Source organism: Cuculus canorus, chromosome Z, assembly GCF_017976375.1.
Source record: "Cuculus canorus isolate bCucCan1 chromosome Z, bCucCan1.pri, whole genome shotgun sequence".
Lineage (NCBI taxonomy): Eukaryota > Metazoa > Chordata > Aves > Cuculiformes > Cuculidae > Cuculus > Cuculus canorus.
In genome coordinates, this window is record NC_071441.1 from 4,795,215 (window position 1) to 4,813,320 (window position 18,106).

At 41.0% G+C, this 18,106-nt stretch overlaps 2 protein-coding genes across 2 annotated transcripts in view; one reads left to right on the forward strand and one right to left on the reverse strand.

Moving 5' to 3' along the window:
- Positions 1-15,033, reverse strand: part of PLCXD3 (phosphatidylinositol specific phospholipase C X domain containing 3) — an 82,676-nt gene extending 67,643 nt beyond the window's left edge. The window contains exon 1 of the mRNA XM_054054759.1: positions 14,865-15,033. Coding sequence (XP_053910734.1) covers positions 14,865-14,967 — 103 coding nt within the window. The 5' untranslated portion in view covers positions 14,968-15,033. The remainder of the gene's footprint in view (positions 1-14,864) is intronic.
- Positions 3,531-18,106, forward strand: part of RIMOC1 (RAB7A interacting MON1-CCZ1 complex subunit 1) — a 173,744-nt gene continuing 159,168 nt past the window's right edge. The window contains exon 1 of the mRNA XM_054054763.1: positions 3,531-3,534. The gene's annotated coding sequence lies outside the window, so the exon portion shown is untranslated. The remainder of the gene's footprint in view (positions 3,535-18,106) is intronic.

Genomic DNA, 18,106 nt, shown 5'->3' on the forward strand with positions numbered 1-18,106 from the left:
GATCTATAAAACTCGCGTTCATTTCCTAATCCTGCCTCAGCCTCTCCCATTTTAAGCAAGACATTTAGTTTTCCAGTCCATGAAACACAGAAAACATCCTGTCATAATATAAAATATGAGTCTTTTAAAATCTGTGTTTAGTACAGAGGCTATGGAGATGGTTACACGATGCACACACTTTCCATACTCTGACTATTGCTTTTAACAAGCTTTAGGTACATATCTTTGGCACGCTTTACTGAACTTGATCTCTCACCTCCCTCTGGAGGCAGCAGCAGAAGCTAGAAGTCGGAAGCCCTGTCTTTGATCAGCTATACTACCAATCATCAGTGGTTTTAAACTTCAATACAGAGATGCCTCTTTGCTTTGGCTGGGCTAATATCAAAGTCATCCAGACTGGCCCTTTTGCACTGGAATGTCTGAAGGATCTCAGACTCTTTCAAGCTTGGTTCAGTGGGATTTCAGTAGTTAAAAGAGGAAAATACATGGTTTGAGATCACTATAAAAGAGGAAGCATGAACTTAAGAGAATTCAGTTAAGTTCTCTTAAGTGATACCTATGTAACATTTGGGGCACAGCAGAAGCCGGGAAGTGCTTATCTCCTCTCTCTGGTGAGGAAATGGAATGAAGCTGTGTTAGGGGAAGTTCAGAATGGACATTCGGAAAGGGTTTTTCAGTGAGACGGTGATCAGTCACTACCCAGAGAAGTCATCACAGCATGAAGCCTGTCAGAGTTCGTCTGGGCCATGCTTTTTGTCATACGTTTTAGTTTCAGATGGTCTTGCAAGGAGGGGGAGCTGGACTTTATGATCCTTATGGGTCCCTTCCAGTTTGAGGTAGTCTAAGATTCCTTGATTCTATCTCCAGATCTACTGCTTGTCAACATCGAGTCCAGGCATCAAAAAACATCCACAGATCGTTACCTTTAACTTGATACACAAATCCACACAGCATTTCTGACTCCTGCTCTTCCGTCCTCCCCTTGCACCTCAGTAATTACTTAACTACTTATTTTCAAGCTATCCCACAGTAAGTTTTATCACATGAAAATCCAGCCACAATCAGAGACCAAAGCAAGAGAACTGTTCTTTTGTAATAAGCTGTTCAAAAGAACCATGAAGAGCCTTGTGTTAGTGCTTCAGAAAAAGAGAACAATACTGCTGTCATTAAATAACCACACACAGCCTCAAATACACCATGGATATTTTACAGTCCTTTCTTTGAGAATATTTTCTGTTTCTATGTGTATCTCAATTCCGTAGCAATTCCAGGAAACAGACTGATGGTTTTGGACTGGGAAACGAAATCCAGAAATTATAACATTATTTTGTCCCAAGAGTTCTCCAGACTTCAGTTATTTGAAGATCTTAAAAGATATGTTAAAGACTTTGAAAACAGGCTAGCTTGGTTTTGAAATACTCCTGCCTAGACATTACAACATATTATTGTAAATAAACATTAACACATTTCAAAGCCTCTGTATTTTACCAATTATACAGTAAAAAAAGGGCAAATCTGTGAAAGGCCAGCTGAATCCAGTACCATTACAATGCAGATCAAAACTAAAATAGTACCTAGCGGTACTTCAGTAGCACACTGTCTCAAAAAAGATTAGATTATATGCTATTTCTTCCTTTCTCGCAGGCTCCTTAACTCACTACAGTAACAAACCAAGGGCCTGATCTAGCACTATTAGTCATCAACGTGTCTGTCAGTTGACTTCAAAATACAGTAGGAAAATTTCCAAATCTTGCTTTTCTCTAGTCGTTCCCTAATTTATGATTACATCCTAATCAGAGACAATGGAATTTTTTGATAAGGCTGAAACGTAAAGCTTTTAGTTTTTTTCCACTTTGAAGACATTACTTTTTATTTCATGTAGGTATTTAATACTGGTTTGCTTAGGGAATGGAAGCAACATAAGCTTGTACTCATCTTTCTGACAAATGAGTTGCATTGGTTATTTTAGACCACCATATTTAAGCTCATCATCTAATCAGCATTGCTTTCTTTAGCTGCTCAGAGCAATTTATCCATCAAGAGCTAACCAAGATAGACTCAGTTCCATACCGCATGGTGCACAAATAAAAAAATGCAGAGTTACTGCTCTGATTTAGTGATACTTCATACAGATCTGCATTTATACATGGTAAAAGGCAGAGGAAAACCAGGCCCAGACAGATTAACGTACAAATTTCTTTTGGAAGCTGTAGAATTCTATTATTCAACAGAATACTGAAAACTAACCAAAAAAACAACTAATATAACCTCAAAACAAATAAAACCACAAAACACCCCCCATTACCCAAACTTAACTGCAAAGTGTGCTGAACTCATCCAAGAAGCTTACACCACGCAGTATGTTTTCTTCCCTCCCTCATGCATCTTTCCTAGTCTGTGCATAAGTTGACGGCAGTTTTGAAAACACACTTCTTTGCTTCCTAGATTAAAATAGTCCTCACAAATAATTTCCTAAGACAGAGGGACACAATCACTAGCCTCTCCCCACTTACTCTAAAATGTGATTTCCATATCAGAAGAGTATGGCTTCACATTTCTACAGGCTTTATGTATTCACTAATAAGGTATTTTTGGCCTGTATCCTACACTTAAAAAGAGTTGAAATGATTCCTGAATTGAAAGAGGATGTAAAAGAGATGACATTTAACTTCTTGTCTTCCGTGTTGCAGAAAAAGCATGCACCTGTAAACAACAGCAGTTTTGAAAGGAAATGGCCATACCGCTCACTTGATTCAGAGAAGCTGCTTTCAAAGCATCAAGTCTGTTTATTGGCACTTCTGAATGCCATTTGAAATATGAAAACACCTGTTATTAAAACCTTAAAATGACAACAAAACACCATCACCTTGATAAAATTCAAGCTAATTCACAGCCTAGAAAGATGGTTTTAAGATTAAGAAACCTAACCTTTTCTGGCACATCTGGGAAAGCAATGCCAAAGAAAGATAAATTCCAGTTCCAAAAATTACACTTGTGACTTACTGTTGCCTGAAGACTTACTTGAGAATCAGGCTGGGCTGGAAAGAGGTCACCACAAATATTAGTTCCTCTAGAATAAATAGGTGGCACAAGGTAAGTGATTCAGAAGGATATAGTCTTCCTCCAGAGTAGAGAACTGTTGATTTATATGGATTGCAAATAGCCAGAAACTACTGAGCACCGCGAGAAAGAGGACATCCTCCAGCAGTCCCTCTACATCTCCACAACATTGGAGGAGATTCATAGCCCTTTGGAGACCACAAACAAGACCAACATCCACACTATGAATGTGTTCAGGCTGCAGCTGCTGTTCCCAGCAGCTTTTGTTGCTTTATCCAGCACCTATCCAGTGTCAAAAACTTATGCAATCCCAGAAACAAGGACCCATACTTGTCCCAGTCAAGTTCTCCCATAACTGACCCAACAGTGTCTTATGCCCTCTCCTCATGCCATACAAACATCGCACTATTTAGCAACCAAGGTGAATATGGGAAGTCTCTCATCTAGCCTCATCTACAGCCTAAGGGACATGGCTGCCCCTTGAAAGATGCTGGAAAAAAGGTTCACCAGGTGTTATACAACATAGTAGTTTGCATGCAACCTTTTTGCTCAATAAATACACAGGCAAGAAGAGTGAAGCAGTATGTGCCTGGGGAAACATCCCTTTATTCTCACCTTGTCCTTTAAGCCTTGTCCCTGACACAGGCCAGAGGAGATGCTGGAGCCAGGGCACTAAGCTAACTGCACCTTTGATTACCTTCAGCACAGCAGTTCTCAACCCGTCCTTAGATCTCCACCCTCACATTTCCCACACTGGGCAACCCTGGCTTAGTTTGATCCTCATTATATTTATTTGTTCATGGATCAACAGGGCTTTCCTGCAAAACAGAAATCACTTATTTATAGCAGAGATTACTCCCCTTTTTGTAAAGGATGCAGCCTCAAAGGAAACCAAGAATTCTGTAGTGTAGGAAGTACACTTTCAAACAAGAATTGTGCTTCCCAAACAAAACTTAAATCTTAAGGTGTTCCAGACCAGCTGAACTTTTTGTGACTTGTGACCCCTCTAGAGCAGGAAGACAAAAAAGGGCCAAACACCTAACAGTACAAAGGCAAACTATTTCTCCACCAATGAACCATCCCAAGCTCTCAGAAAAGCCAATATCTGGTTTTATCAGTTCATACTCACATTGTTTCCAGCCAGAAGAGCATGCCTCATTGACAGCCAGTTCCTTAAAACTTATCTTAGAAATGCCAGTTTTCTCCATATATCACACTGTGATTTCTACAGGGATTTGTGCTTCTTGCTCATTAAAAGTAACAGCACTTGTCTGTACATGCAGTGCTTGTGTCCTTCACAGTAGCCTTTGCCTTGTTTCCCCAATATGACAGCTACATCCAAAAATTATTGAAGCTGGCTTGATTTCTCCTTATTTATTGTCAACTTACAAAATGTTTCTCAAAACACACACCAGGCATGTGCGCTAAATAACACTTGGCTAACAGCTGAGTCCAGCTCCCTCTCACAGCAAAAGCCTGCACGACTAGATAAGGCACGAAGCATGACTAGAAGGCTAAAATACATGTGCTCCTTGGTCTCATCCAAAACAGAATCACAGAATCACTAGGTTCGAAAAGACCTCTTGGATCACTGAGTCCAACCATTCCTATCTGCCACTAAACCACGTCCCTGAGCAACTCCTCCACCCGTCTTTCAAATACCTGCAGGGATGGTGACTCCACCACCTCCCTGGGCAGCCTCTGACAGGGCTCAATCACCCTTTCGTGAAAAATGTTTTTCTGAAATCCAGCCTGAACCTCCCCTGGTGCAGCTTGAAGCCATTCCCCCTTGTCCTGTCCCCTGTCACTTGGGAAGAGAGCGCAGCTCCCTCCTCTACACAACCTCCTTTCAGGTAGTTGTAGAGAGCAATAAGGTCTCCCCTCAGCCTCCTCTTCTCCAGGCTAAACAACCCCAGCTCTCTCAGCCGCTCCTCGTCAGACTTGTTCTCCAGCCCCCTCACCAGCTTCGTTGCTCTTCTCTGGACACGCTCCAGAGCCTCAACATCCTTCTTGTGGTGAGGGGTCCAGAACTGAACACAGTACTCAAGGTGTGGTCTCACCAGTGCCGAGTACAGAGGGAGAATAACCTCCCTGGTCCTGTTGGTCACGCCGTTTCTGATCCAAGCGAAGACGATTTTGGCCTTCTTGGCCCCCTGGGCACACTGCTGGCTCAAGTTCAGTCGGCTGTCAACCATCACCTCCAGGTCCTTCTCCTCCAGGCAGCTTTCCAGCCACTCTTCCCCCAATTTGTAGCACAGCATAGCATTGTTGTGCCTCAGGTGCAGGACCCAGAACAGAAGTCTTTTGAGACAACCCACAAACATTGCGTGAAACACAAAATTCCTAAGTAGTCCTGAATTTAGACATGCAGTTTTTTGACAACAAAACATGCACTGCTGACTCCTGTGGTGTACTCCGAGGCCCACTACACACAGCTAGTGAGCACAGCTAATTCCAGCACACACTGTGGAGAAGAGGTTCTGGGGATCCAACAATACAACTCCACCAAAGCATTTCTTTTCAGTACAGGTTGGATAGCAAGACAAACTCCAGCTGGAGGCCAGTTACAAGTGGGGTTCCTCAGGGCTCAGTACTGGGACCAGACCTGTTCAATGTCTTTACCAACAACCTGGACGAGGGGATTGAGTGCACCCTCAGCAAGTTTGCAGATGACACTAAGCTGGGTGGAAGTGTGGATCTGCTGGAGGGTAGGGAGGCTCTGCAAAGGGATCTGAACAGGCTGGACCGATGGGCTGAGACCAATGGCATGAGGTTCAACAAGGCCAAATGCCGCGTCCTGCACTTGGGGCACAACAACCCTATGCAGTGCTACAGACTGGGGGAAGAGTGGCTGGAGAGCTGCACGGAGGAGAAGGACCTGGGGGTAATGGTTGACAGCCGAGTGAACTTGAGCCAGCAGTGTGCCCAAGAAGGGTGGCCAAGAAGGCCAATGGCATCTTGGCTTGGATCAGAAACGGCGTGACCAGCAGGTCCAGGGAGGGAGCTGGGCTCTTTTCCCAAGCAAGAGGGGACAGGACAAGGGAGAATGGTCTGAAGCTCCACCAGGGGAGGTTCAGGCTGGATATCAGAAAAAAATTCTTCACGGGAGGAGTCATTGGGCACTGGCAGAGGCTGCCCAGGGAGGTGGTCGAGTCACCTTCCCTGGAGGTGTTTAAGGAACGCGTGGATGAAGTGCTGAGGGACAAGGTTTAAGGGAGTGTTAGGAATGGTTGGACTCGATGATCCAGTGGGTCCTTTCCAACCTGGTGATTCTGTGAAATACAGACGATGTCCAAATCAGATCCTTGCCTCCAGGAGACGTTTCAACCAGCGCATTCTTCCCTCTTTTTGTGGCTGAGGATAACTGGGGAATTTCTGTTCAAAAACACCTTCATCCTGTCCCAGCTCACCCCAGTGCAGTGACTAATAATTCATTCCTACTGCAGTGCAATACAGAGTGCCACTGTAGTCCTCATTACTTTCGAGCAATGTGAAAAGCAACAGGCAGATGTCTTCTACAGCAGCTTCAAATTGATGTCCTGAGCTGTCCATCATACACAGACAAGTAAATTTTGAGATGTGAAAACAAGACACTTCCAAGTCTGAGGGAACCAATGCAAAAGTCTCACTTTTTTGGATCACAGGGAGGGAACAAGCACAAACTATATATAAGGAGCGCTACCTCACCTGTTTATATGGCTTCTGAAACGGTATTTGTGAATATGATCTACAAAATTAGAAGAGTCTTGCAAAATGTAAGGGCTTCAACAGAAAGAAATAAGACTAATCCTAAAATAGCAAACATGCCTAGATTCCTGAGCTAGTAAGTAGGTTCAGTACCTACTCACACCTCTCCCCTTCTGACATTGCAATTTCTGGTTGGCATTCACATCGTTAGAGAGCAGAACTTCACCAAAAGCCTGTGCGAGCTTTGCAGTGTAAAACAAACCAACAGCCCTTCTCTTGAAGATGTATCTAGGGGTCAGTGAATTGTTCCATAGCCCATGGAGCACACTTCCTAACCCAGCTCTCCTCCCAAAAACAAAGACAGCCTTAGTCTCAGTGATCTTGATATTACCAGCACCATTTTAAAAAAAAAAAAAAAAAAAAAAAACCCAAAAAAACCAAAAACCAAGAACCCACTACAGAGATTTCTAGCAGCTTTCAAAAGATAACACAGCAGCCTCACAGATAATGGAAATGACTAGAACTTCTCTGCTTCTCTTCTGCCTTTCAATGGCAAGCGTCAGAGTGAAACATCAGACGACAATATTAGTCACATACTGGTTCAGAAGATGTACAAACAGGTTATTTAGCGTTGGTGTGAACATCCAGACTAGTTGGAAGCATGCATTTTGGGAAGAATACAAATACATTTTTCCTACTCTCACTTATGTCCCAATTTAGCAACCTTTCATAGTTATAGAAACAAGTTGTATGGCTGCCAAAGTATAAATACATGTCAAATGTTTAAGCGGATTTTTTTAAAATCTATCAAAACACAAATACATTGTGGATGACAGCGTACCAGTGTTAAACCATGAAGTATACTATTCATCTCTCTGGGGGTTTGTTTTGTAAAAAAAAAAAATCTATACAATTTCTTAAAAGGCCAGGTTACTTCTATGCCCTTTATCCTGGCTTTTTAAAATCACAAGCAAAATTTATATTCAAAGGAACTTCATGGATAGTTTTTTTGCCTTCACAGCAGCAGCATGTCACACATCTTCAATCACCTGAAATATCTTAAGTGTCATACATGGAGAGGAGATGAGCCTGGAACCACAACTAAGAAAACCCATTTTTTCTTCCCTTCCTCTCTTTTCTTCTAGCTATTCTGCAATATTTTACTTTATAGTTGAAACACTAAGATGAAGCGTTTAAACATGAGGTATGCGAGCTTACCAGATAAGAGATTAGGTGAATTTATTTAATACAAACAGAGATGATTTTTAAAAAGTGGCAAAGCATCTGAAAACTGTTCTAGTGATTTGTTTTAAATTAGATTACAGTGAAAACTGTGAGACGGTTTTAAAACAGACAGAAAAAGACCAAATCTGAACTTCCAGAGAAAACATATTCCATTTCATCTGAGGAAAAACAACCTCTAAGTGGCTATAATATTTTGCTATGGTAGTGACATCACATACTGAAGATTCTGTTTACTTGGACCTAAGTTGATAGAAAACCAAGGACTCTCAGCTTCCAAGGGACCTGGCACCACCCAGCACCCTTCAGCACCTATCTACCACACACCAATCTACAAGGCATGAAAGACCTTGAGCTTTGTCTTAAGCATTTTGAACAGATGACAGCATAAGGAAGGTTACTATTGGTATTATAAACTGCAATTTGAATTTTCTTTTGGCTACATGGAATAACACCTAACAACAATTTCAGAACTCTAGATTAACTACCACTTTTTAGCACATATTATTTATTTGGTACTTATCTATACACAAGAAGAAAACTGAATCCTTAACATAAAAAGTGAAATATGACTTCAAGTGGTCTAGCTGTGGAAACATATGCAGCACTGGTACAGTTTTCTATCAGAAGCATAAATACATGAAAATAAGCACACAACCTATTCACCACTGAAATCCCCCAGAAGAAATCAGCAGCGATACCCATTTCTGGCAGGCTACTTGAGAAGGGAAAAGAATTGTCTTATTGCATTTCTTTACCATGATTTACCCCAGCATTTCAGTGTTTCTGTGCAGTTACTAGCTGATACCACGAAACTGTGTTCAAAATAATGGAAAATACATGATTAAACCAAGGTATGCTACAGTAGGTCAAAAGAAGAGTCATTCAACGTAGCAAAAGTTTAGATTAAAATCCAGACCTTCAGGTTTTGAACAATGTTTCTTTCAAATTGTATTCTTTGCAGTGCCACATGCGCTTTAATGCAAGGATCGCCCAAACAAATCTGTTCACAAATTATCACCTGTAATTTGTACCTACTTTAAAGGAAGGACAAGATGGGCATGGAGGTTATCCTCCAGCAAACTGGAAGCTCTTTCAAGAGTATGACTGTTAAACACAAATCTATTTACTAAATCTGAAAAGTATTTATTAAATTCACAATGAATTTCTAATCAGCCAGCTAAAATTTTAATTAATATCTCTATTCGAAGCCACAGAAGAGATTGCACAGCCCTCTTATGGGGCTTAGTTTCCATAGCTTTGTCTACTATCTGCATTTTCAACTACTTGCATAGTTGCATGTGTCCAATCACCTTCAAAGCATGCATAATTTTGGGTGAAAGACACCATACAATTTACTCCACAATAAGAACGGTAGAAAGTTAACAAACAAACAAATATCAAAGTCAAAAATTGTCAGAAGGTAGGAGCAGTTTGGATACACAGAACAATTACCAAGTTTTCGGCCAAGAGATGAAATGAAACAGAAATTCAGTGAGGTGGAAAGAGAGGAATAATTCCAGATGGCAATAAAGCTGGCCCCTCCGTTGCACCTGCCATGGTGGCGGGATGCAAGGCAGGTCAAAGAGCTGATGGAACTAAGCCAGCGCTGATGGAACTAAGCCGCAGGAGACAGAGTGGACAGAGGATTGTTGGATTAAATAAATAGCTCCTGTTGGGAAACCAAGCAAAAGTGGTTTAAAATTATTTCTTGTAGCACATGGGCAAGTAACTGAAAGGCTTGAACTATTTGATTTTTATGGCAGTAAGAGGAACCAAACAGCTTCATTCTGTTCATGCCAGAAACACATCATGGCGGGGAAATTAAGGGTGAATACCACATGAAACTGTATCACACAAATATTTCTGAAAGAGTTGGAAATGACATGTTAGCATGTGCAGAGCCAGTGAAAGACGGTTTGTGGGTAAAAGTGATGTAAAAAGAAGACCATTAATAAGGAAGAATAGAGCTATGCTAAAATAGTTAGGAGGGTCAGGAAGACCTTCTCTCATTTGCTGAAGAGAAAACATGTTAGTTAGAATATGTTTATTTAGAATGAAGTTAGAACTTGTTTATTTTCTGACCAGAAAATAAAAGTATTTATTTCAGGTAGAAGAACACCGAAAGGTGCACTGGAAAAAGAAACACTTCTTTAAGATCCTTATGTGCATGTCAAACGCTAAAAAGCAATTAGTGTTATAGGTTTAATTGTAACTGTACCTGCATTATCAGTTTACTGTTCTAGGCAGAGCTAATTTAGTATAGAATCAGGTCCTGGCAAGTGAGGCAGAGGTACACTGTTGACCACTAGTGGACAGACAAGGATGAAACAGGTCGCAAAGGCATCCCAAAGACAATTACTTTTCATTCAAAGAACCTCCAATTTATCAGCTATTCAACCTCAAAATTAAAGACCTCCCTAGCAATATTTAAACAGTGAAAATGTTCTGTATCTACATAACCAACAAGGATGATTTCTAGCCATTTTTTAAATGAAATCATTTCCCCATAGGGCTGAGAATGAAAGTGTCTGCCCAGGAAGAAATCACTCGAACATTTGCAAGGCATAGCAACAAGAGATGGGAATTTTAAATGGAATTTGAAACAGAGCTGTTTCGTTACTTCAGCAGTGCTGTCATTCACAAAATGGCTAAAATATTCCAGCTACAATAACATGCATGCTTTTCCAAATTCTCCCCATACCTCTTCTCACCTCTTGATATATCTTTGACAGACATCTTCCCTTTCCTGTAAACTAATTCTCTATGAGGTCTTGCTTTCTTTTCAAAGCATGATGATGATGTCGGGAGATTTACAAATAGAAATTTCAAGTCTCAGATCTTGTTTCTAAAGATGCATGGCGTAACAAAATTCCACCTGCCAATAGCTTCTTACTTAAAGTGAGCCAACTTCAGTTTTACTGTGTCTCATAACTGCTTTCTGACAGACAAAGAACTTGATCAGTCAAAACACACACACACAAAAAATTTATCTAAGAAAGAAAAGAAACCAGTTGGGTCCTGTACATTCCTCTTAAGGAACCACATTAAGGAAACATAGCTGCTAAGCTGGTATCACTGTGAAAATAATTTTCACTGAGAATTGTATTGCTCATGGTGAATCCTCTGGTGACCAAAGTACACGCTGAGGCCAAAGGCATCACTGACTCAAAGAAAGTAGAAAACTCTCCTAAGAAACAAAGCCCAAAGAGTCACAACTCTCAAAATTATGCACTCAAGGGATATTTTGGGTCTCAAGGTCATTTAAAAGATTTTACCTGCACTGTACAAAGGACAGACATGTCCATAGCACACGTCAGGATTGCTCATATGGTAGATCCTAGGCTGGCACCAATTCTGGAGGAGGGATAAGTTACTTGAGAAGGACAATACTTTTTCCCATCATAAATTATCCTTAGTCTTCCCAGGAGCTTCGAATATTAGCATCCAGAGAAAAGGTAACATGTATTATACATATCGTTTGTACAAAAACTCAGATTGACATAAACCTATATATATATTAACAGATAGTCAATAAGGTAAAGTTAATTTATCAGTAAGTGGGTCAGTTCATCAGGAACTGCTGCCTGCTGATGTCCATTTTACTGCAATGCATACAGCTCATACTCTCAACTCGGATTAAGAAGAGTACAATGTACATGGCAAAATGCATAGATTCTCTGCATCCCACCTGGTAGCCTCAACTTGGGGGCACAAATATTTCAGTTCAATAAGCGTGCATTAACAATAAAACCCCCTATTTCTGATCCTGGTCAAAGAGGCACAGGCGTCAGGCAAAACTACACTTGACCAACTACCAAAAGATACACCCCTCAACAACAATAACAAAAATAATCCACAATCCTCCACTTTTTCCACTGGTGAATTTAGCCAGGCAGATCTTTTAACACAACAGGCTGTTTACAAACATCAGGAGACACAGACCTTAGGCTGAAATCCTAAGTGTATATCCTTTCATTGTTCTAAGCATCATAGCAATAGAAGATTAAAAATGCATGGTGTATCTGGAAGATAAGAGATTATTTTATTTCCGAAGAGTGTATACTATTATTTGCAACTCGTGACCTTCATATCAAGAAAATCTGCCATTTGCAGTGCAACAAAACGCAGACATAGACAGCACAATGAAATAAAACCTCAAGGAATAACATATTGCCCTCATAGTTGGAAGAAATACAAATGAAAAAGTTTATGATCAATGAAGCTGGCACAAGTTATATTAGAGATCTCCACCTCATCTACTGGATTCCTGGTCTTAGGAAAACAAAAATACCTGGCTTAAACTACAAAGAACAAAAGAAGTATTTGAATTAACTGGAATATTAACAAAATACAGCACTGACAATGGAAGTATAAGTGCTGATAAATAGTATAAATTTGTGTGTCCATAAGCTGAAAGCTGACCAATTAAATTAAAAATCAAAACAAAAAAAAAAATTGTAATCAAACATGTTTCTAAACATAATATGAACATGCATTTAGATGCAAAAATAATACAGCGTGTCATCTCAGTTCCAAGCACTCCTTCTAAACAATGAGAAATGTACTGATGACTTCTAACAGCAACAACATTTTTCCCTTAATACACTCAAACATCCTCTGTTTTGGATAAGTGATAATACATTCTTTTGCAAAATTCATTTTAACTTCTTCAAGCTAATAATTTGTTTTCTTCAGCATTAGCATTGGACCAGAACTGAATTCTGGCTCCAGAAGTGAATTCTATCTGGCTGAATTTACATCAAAAACAGTACTTTTACTGCTTCAAAGAAAATTTACACCTTGCTGGAAAAAATAACAATGTCCTGGTAACTTCTTTTGCTAAGGGGAAAAAAAAAAGCAATGTAAACAAAATTACACTTACAGCAATTCTGTGAATAGATTAGTAATTCAATGTCAGTTTCCAAAACAGTTAAAAATTCACAAGTTAAAATTGTGGAGATTTGACATACGAGGTTTTGGATTCTACATATCTTGCATTAACTACCTGAATAGCCGTTACATGTTGAAAGATTTTAAGCATACACGGCATTAATGTTAAGCTGTGGTGGTAAGAAAGGAAACTTTCAAATAAACATTATGAATGTCTTAAAGGTTATTTCTTCTTAAAGGATTAAACTAATCCCCTGTTTGTCTTTGTACTAATATTGTATAAGTCTATATTGTATGTTGAGTATAATAATAAATCTACTGTTAGAAGATAGTATTTAAAGTGCACCGATACCTACAGCCTGTGTGCCAGGCTCCCTAACAGACAAATTCATATGAAATATAAGACTCTCCCCTCAAAACTCTAAGTGCCAAAGCTGGCATTTTAAAAGCAAGAGACACAGATAAGTGAGGGTTTTGCCAATTTACAAGAACAGGAGGGCAAACTGCAAATGTCTTGACACTATGCCACTCAGGCCACAGAAGTCTTGCAGCTAATTTCACACAAAGCAAGATGGTGTGCATGATTGTTACATGAACAAAACCCGTCTGCCAATATAAGGGATCAATCTCTGCACTTACAGGCTGCAGAACTTGCCTGCTGGGATTTACTGGTGCTTACGGTCAGGTTTGGGTTTTTTTTCATATTTAAACATGTTAACAAAGTGTGAAAGTTCATATTATTAATGCCAAAGCTCAGAAAAACACTGTGAAAAACTGAAAACTGTCCTGCATTTTACAGAGAGGCTCTGAGAAAGTAATAAAGAGATCTTGGTGAGATAGATGCACCCATAACCTCATGATGCTTCAGTCAAGGAAGCCAGTTAAAGACGATGCATATCAAAGGCAATTTCTTGCATCTGGAAGTAAGTTTGAACATGATGTCCTCAAACCAATGAAGAAGTCTCTAAAAATATATATATATTTAACCTGTAAATGCCGAACGAATTGCTAACATTCATTTCTGGTTATGGCCAGTATTCTGCAAGAGCATTCCACGGCTTTTGGGTTAACAGAAAGTTATTGACACAAAACGCTTCTATAATTCCGACATGATTTGACAGCAGTTACAGCTGCTGTCTTTCCGTGTCTTGAAGGGACACAATTGTACACAGGATATAGTCAACAAAAATCAGTGTAACAAGTAAAACACTTAGACATAGCTTGTCTGAACTGTAAGAAACTCGGAGGCCCATAAGGCCACACCTGCCTATAGACAAACCCACAGAAGATAGGTTCTAGCAAGTAGCTGCTGCAATTACTTTGTCTTAAAAAGAATCTCTTTGTCTAGCGTTACAGAAAGTGCTGTAACACAAGCAGCTGCCACAGAGAACTTGAAAGAAATGCACATTTCTCATGAGGAGCTTAGGAGACATCACAGCTTCAGCATCTCCGAAGCACCATTCCCGTTGAATCTCTCAGAGGACACGGATCTCTCAGGGGGGGCAGAATACTGGCGAAGGTCTCGCAAAATGATGCGCTCCCTCAAAACAGGGATTATCCAAATCAATTACCGCTTTGGATTCTGACACGTATTTTGTGTAAGTCCTCTAGTATATAATTATAGTTAGTATTTCGCTAAAAAAACACCCGCAGAAAGCGCGGGAAAGAAGGAGTTCACAGCCGGAGCACCGCGACCTGCCATTTCCCAACGTAAATCAGCGCTGCGATTTAACGTTTTCGAAGGCGACCGGCACCGAAGTCGCGCTGCCGGCAGCCCCGCACCTTCCCGGCGTGGAACCCGCGGGGCCGAGCGGGAACACGCCGCTTTCGCCGGCAGGGAACGGACCGGGCTGCGCTCCCAAGTTCCCAACGGGTCGGAGCCGCGGGAGCCGCGTCCTGCGGGCACCGCTCCCGCCTCAGGCGAGACGGAGCCGCTGGCGGGGGAAGAGAACCGCGCCGGCAGCGGGGCCGGGGGCGCCTACCTGGGATGGCCAGGTTGGTGAGCGGGGTGCGGTGGATGCTGCCGGGCAGCGCTGCCATCCAGTCGGCGAACGGCAGCTCGTTTTTCCCTTGCGACGAAGCCATCGCCGTGCCCGTGCCGCTCTTCCCACCGCAGCCGCTCGGCCCCGCCCCGCCGCGCCCCTACGGCTCCGCGGTGCCGCCCGAGGTGCCGCGCAGGGAGGGCGAAGCCGCCCTAAATAGCGCGGAGCGGCTCGGGGGGAGGGAGGGAGGGAGCGAGGTCACCCCCGCCCCGGAGCCTCGCACCACACCCGCCGGGCGGCCCTCCCGCGGCTCCAGCCGGGGGTGAGCTCCTGGGGAACGGCCGAGGCTGGGCTGCCCTCCCCCGCGGCCTCCCTGACCTCGGCCATCGCGGCCTGGGTGCCTTCTCTGCTGGCGGGTCTGTGTTCTCCGGCTGTGGCAGGTCTGTCTCCGAGACAAAACCTGCTCCTTGCCTGTCTCCGAGACGAACTTCTCCATGAACGTCTCTTGGAGACCTGTAGGTGTTTTTTTGTTTGTTTCTTTCTTTCTTTTGGCATTATTTTCCAGTGTCCTTTGAGGATGATCCAAAACCTTTGAGGTTTCTGCCAATAAGGCGAAAGGAAGCGCGCTCAAGTTGCACCAGGAGAGGTTGAGACTGGAAAATTGTCCTTGTTTAAATAGTGCTGAAGAATCAGAACAGGTTGCCCAGGAAAGCAGGGGAGTCTCCATACCCGAAAGTGTTAAAAAACGTAGACGTGGCGCTTCAGGGCATGGTTGAGTAGCCATGGTGGTGTTGGGCTGACAGTTGGGCCAAATAACCTTGGAGGTCTTTTCTAACCTTAATGACTCTCTTATTCTGTGAAATTAGTATCTTCCATTCTTTTTTCTAACCTAACTGCCTTTGGAGAAGCATCTTAAATGTTGTCATTAATGAAGCATTTATGTTCCTGCCTCCAGATCAATGAATGAATGAACCAGATAAAGGTCTGCAAGACATCTTGAGGTGTTACAACAAGCCTTATCTTTTGACTTCAGCGTGACGGGTTTTTATGAGAGCTGTTGATACAAACGTGGAAGTTCACCTGCAGAACTGTCAAAAACAATGCCTGTGTGGAGCCTTGCCCGAGGTGAGATCAATTATTGGTTCACTTTGAATTCCAGAGAGGGTCAGCTGTGGTGCCATAGCTTGTGTTCTCAGTCAACATCTTCTGGAACAGCTGGCTTTGGAAATAAAAATGCACGGAGCAAATAACACTAACTTCTTCTATCCAAGTTTCCAGAGCAAGTATAAAGACATGTCTTCCTTCAGCCACAAAATAAAGGAATGATTTCTTGTAAAGTATAACAAAGTATAACAAGTGAATATTTCTGAGGTATTTAAATAAAGGAAATTTTACTGACTCACTTTTTTGCAATAGAAGTAGCTCTTACGGTAGGATTTGACTGGGGAGATGTGAACAGATGGTTGACCTTGGGGGAGATGTTGAATCTGAATCAAGTAGTACATGATGAAGGAGGAGGAGTAAGCAAACAGTCACTGAGACGGGTTTAATTTTTGTAGTATTACTTCCTACCTTTTAGGATGCTAATCTGCCCCTTCCAAAATCACTGGTATTAGTAAACATGGGGAGTGGGGGTAGGGAAAGTCAAATACACATTTTTGATACAACCACTTAAAACCCACTAATGACGTAAAGATCAAAGATGTTACCTTACATCATCCTCAAAGGGTAGGAAGAAATTATAGTAGGAAGAAATTATAGTAAAAAAAATTCAAGATATCTAAGGAGTATCCAAGTAAGGAATAATATATGTTATTATCAACATGATTAGATCAAATCAGTTTAAATTGCAAAGTTATCAATGAATTGCACTACTTACCTGGAAAACTGCTACTGAATTTTTATCCACTCTGCTATGTGTTCTCTCTTTTCTGAGACAATAAAGTATTCAGCTTTTTGAAAGTCTAAACAGTTAATACTGTTGTTGATCTCTTTCAGTCTCTAAAGCTCTGAGTGTATCTGACAGCAAAATAAAACAAATGCCTGTAAAACCCTGTCATTCTTAAATGTATTATTATGTGTAATAAACTATCTGGTATTATTCCAGTTCTCTTAGTAGTGTTTTCTACTTTACTGGTGCACTGTCTAGAAACTTGTTGGCCCTTGCTTGCACAAGTACATAAAGCTTTTGTATCTTCCTCTCTTTTTTAATGCCCAAGATAAGATCCTTCATAATCTAGATTTTCAAAGTATGGATACCTTGCTTTGTAAAAGCCAGTTCCCTTTAATGTGTCTCGCATTAATCATACTTGAAGATGTTTACCTGTGTTCCTAATGCACTGTAACTGCTAAGAGTGCAGTCTTAAAATCTGTCACCGGGTCTCTATGAACTTGTGGAAACACAGGCTCAAATAATTTGTAAGGAAGTAGAACAGAAGAGGGAACTTTTATGGGACAGAAAGTAGGAAACATATCTACAGCAACTCAAAGAAACATTTATGTGGAAGATTTGACTTAAAATAAAAAGCTAGGGGTTTTTTTTTAGCTTTTAATTTATTTGAAACTTCAGCTTTTGTCTAGGTAATCTGCTTGGGAAGAGTTTAATAAAAACAGCAAACTCGTCGCTTATCTTGATTGAAGAGCAGCTTACTGTGGCTTAACTTGAACCTGCCATTTTACCAATTTTAACTGAATCATAAACTATGGCAGCTGGTGAATCAAAATCAGAGCACCCATACAAACTTTTGCTTGTATTTAAAAAGATTTTGAAAAAAAGATTTTAAAAGTTTTTTTTTTTTTTAAATCACATCTTTGGTCGAATTACTGAAATCCTTACAAATAGCAAGTCTGAACTGTCAGAGAAAGTAGATTCCAGGAATCAAATACTTTGGAAAGCTTAAGAGAAACCAAGTACAATTACTATGAAAGGCAACGTCAAGACACTGAAAAATACCATCTTTGCTTTTTTATAGACAGCTATGCTGTGCTCAGTGAAGATGCCACAAAGAGAAGGAAAATTGAAATCGTACTATCTGTTCATCATGTATTGTATTCTCTCTAGACCGCAGCTGTAATAGCATGGATTAATAGTGACACCTCTGCTTCTACGGCACAGAAAAACAGAGCAATTTAGCCAGTAGGAATGTCACTTCAACACTCAAAATTAATTTCTCTGTTAAAAAAGTCTTTCCATTGTTTTTACCCTCTTTAAAATTAGGGTTTTAACGGTAAACATTCACTGT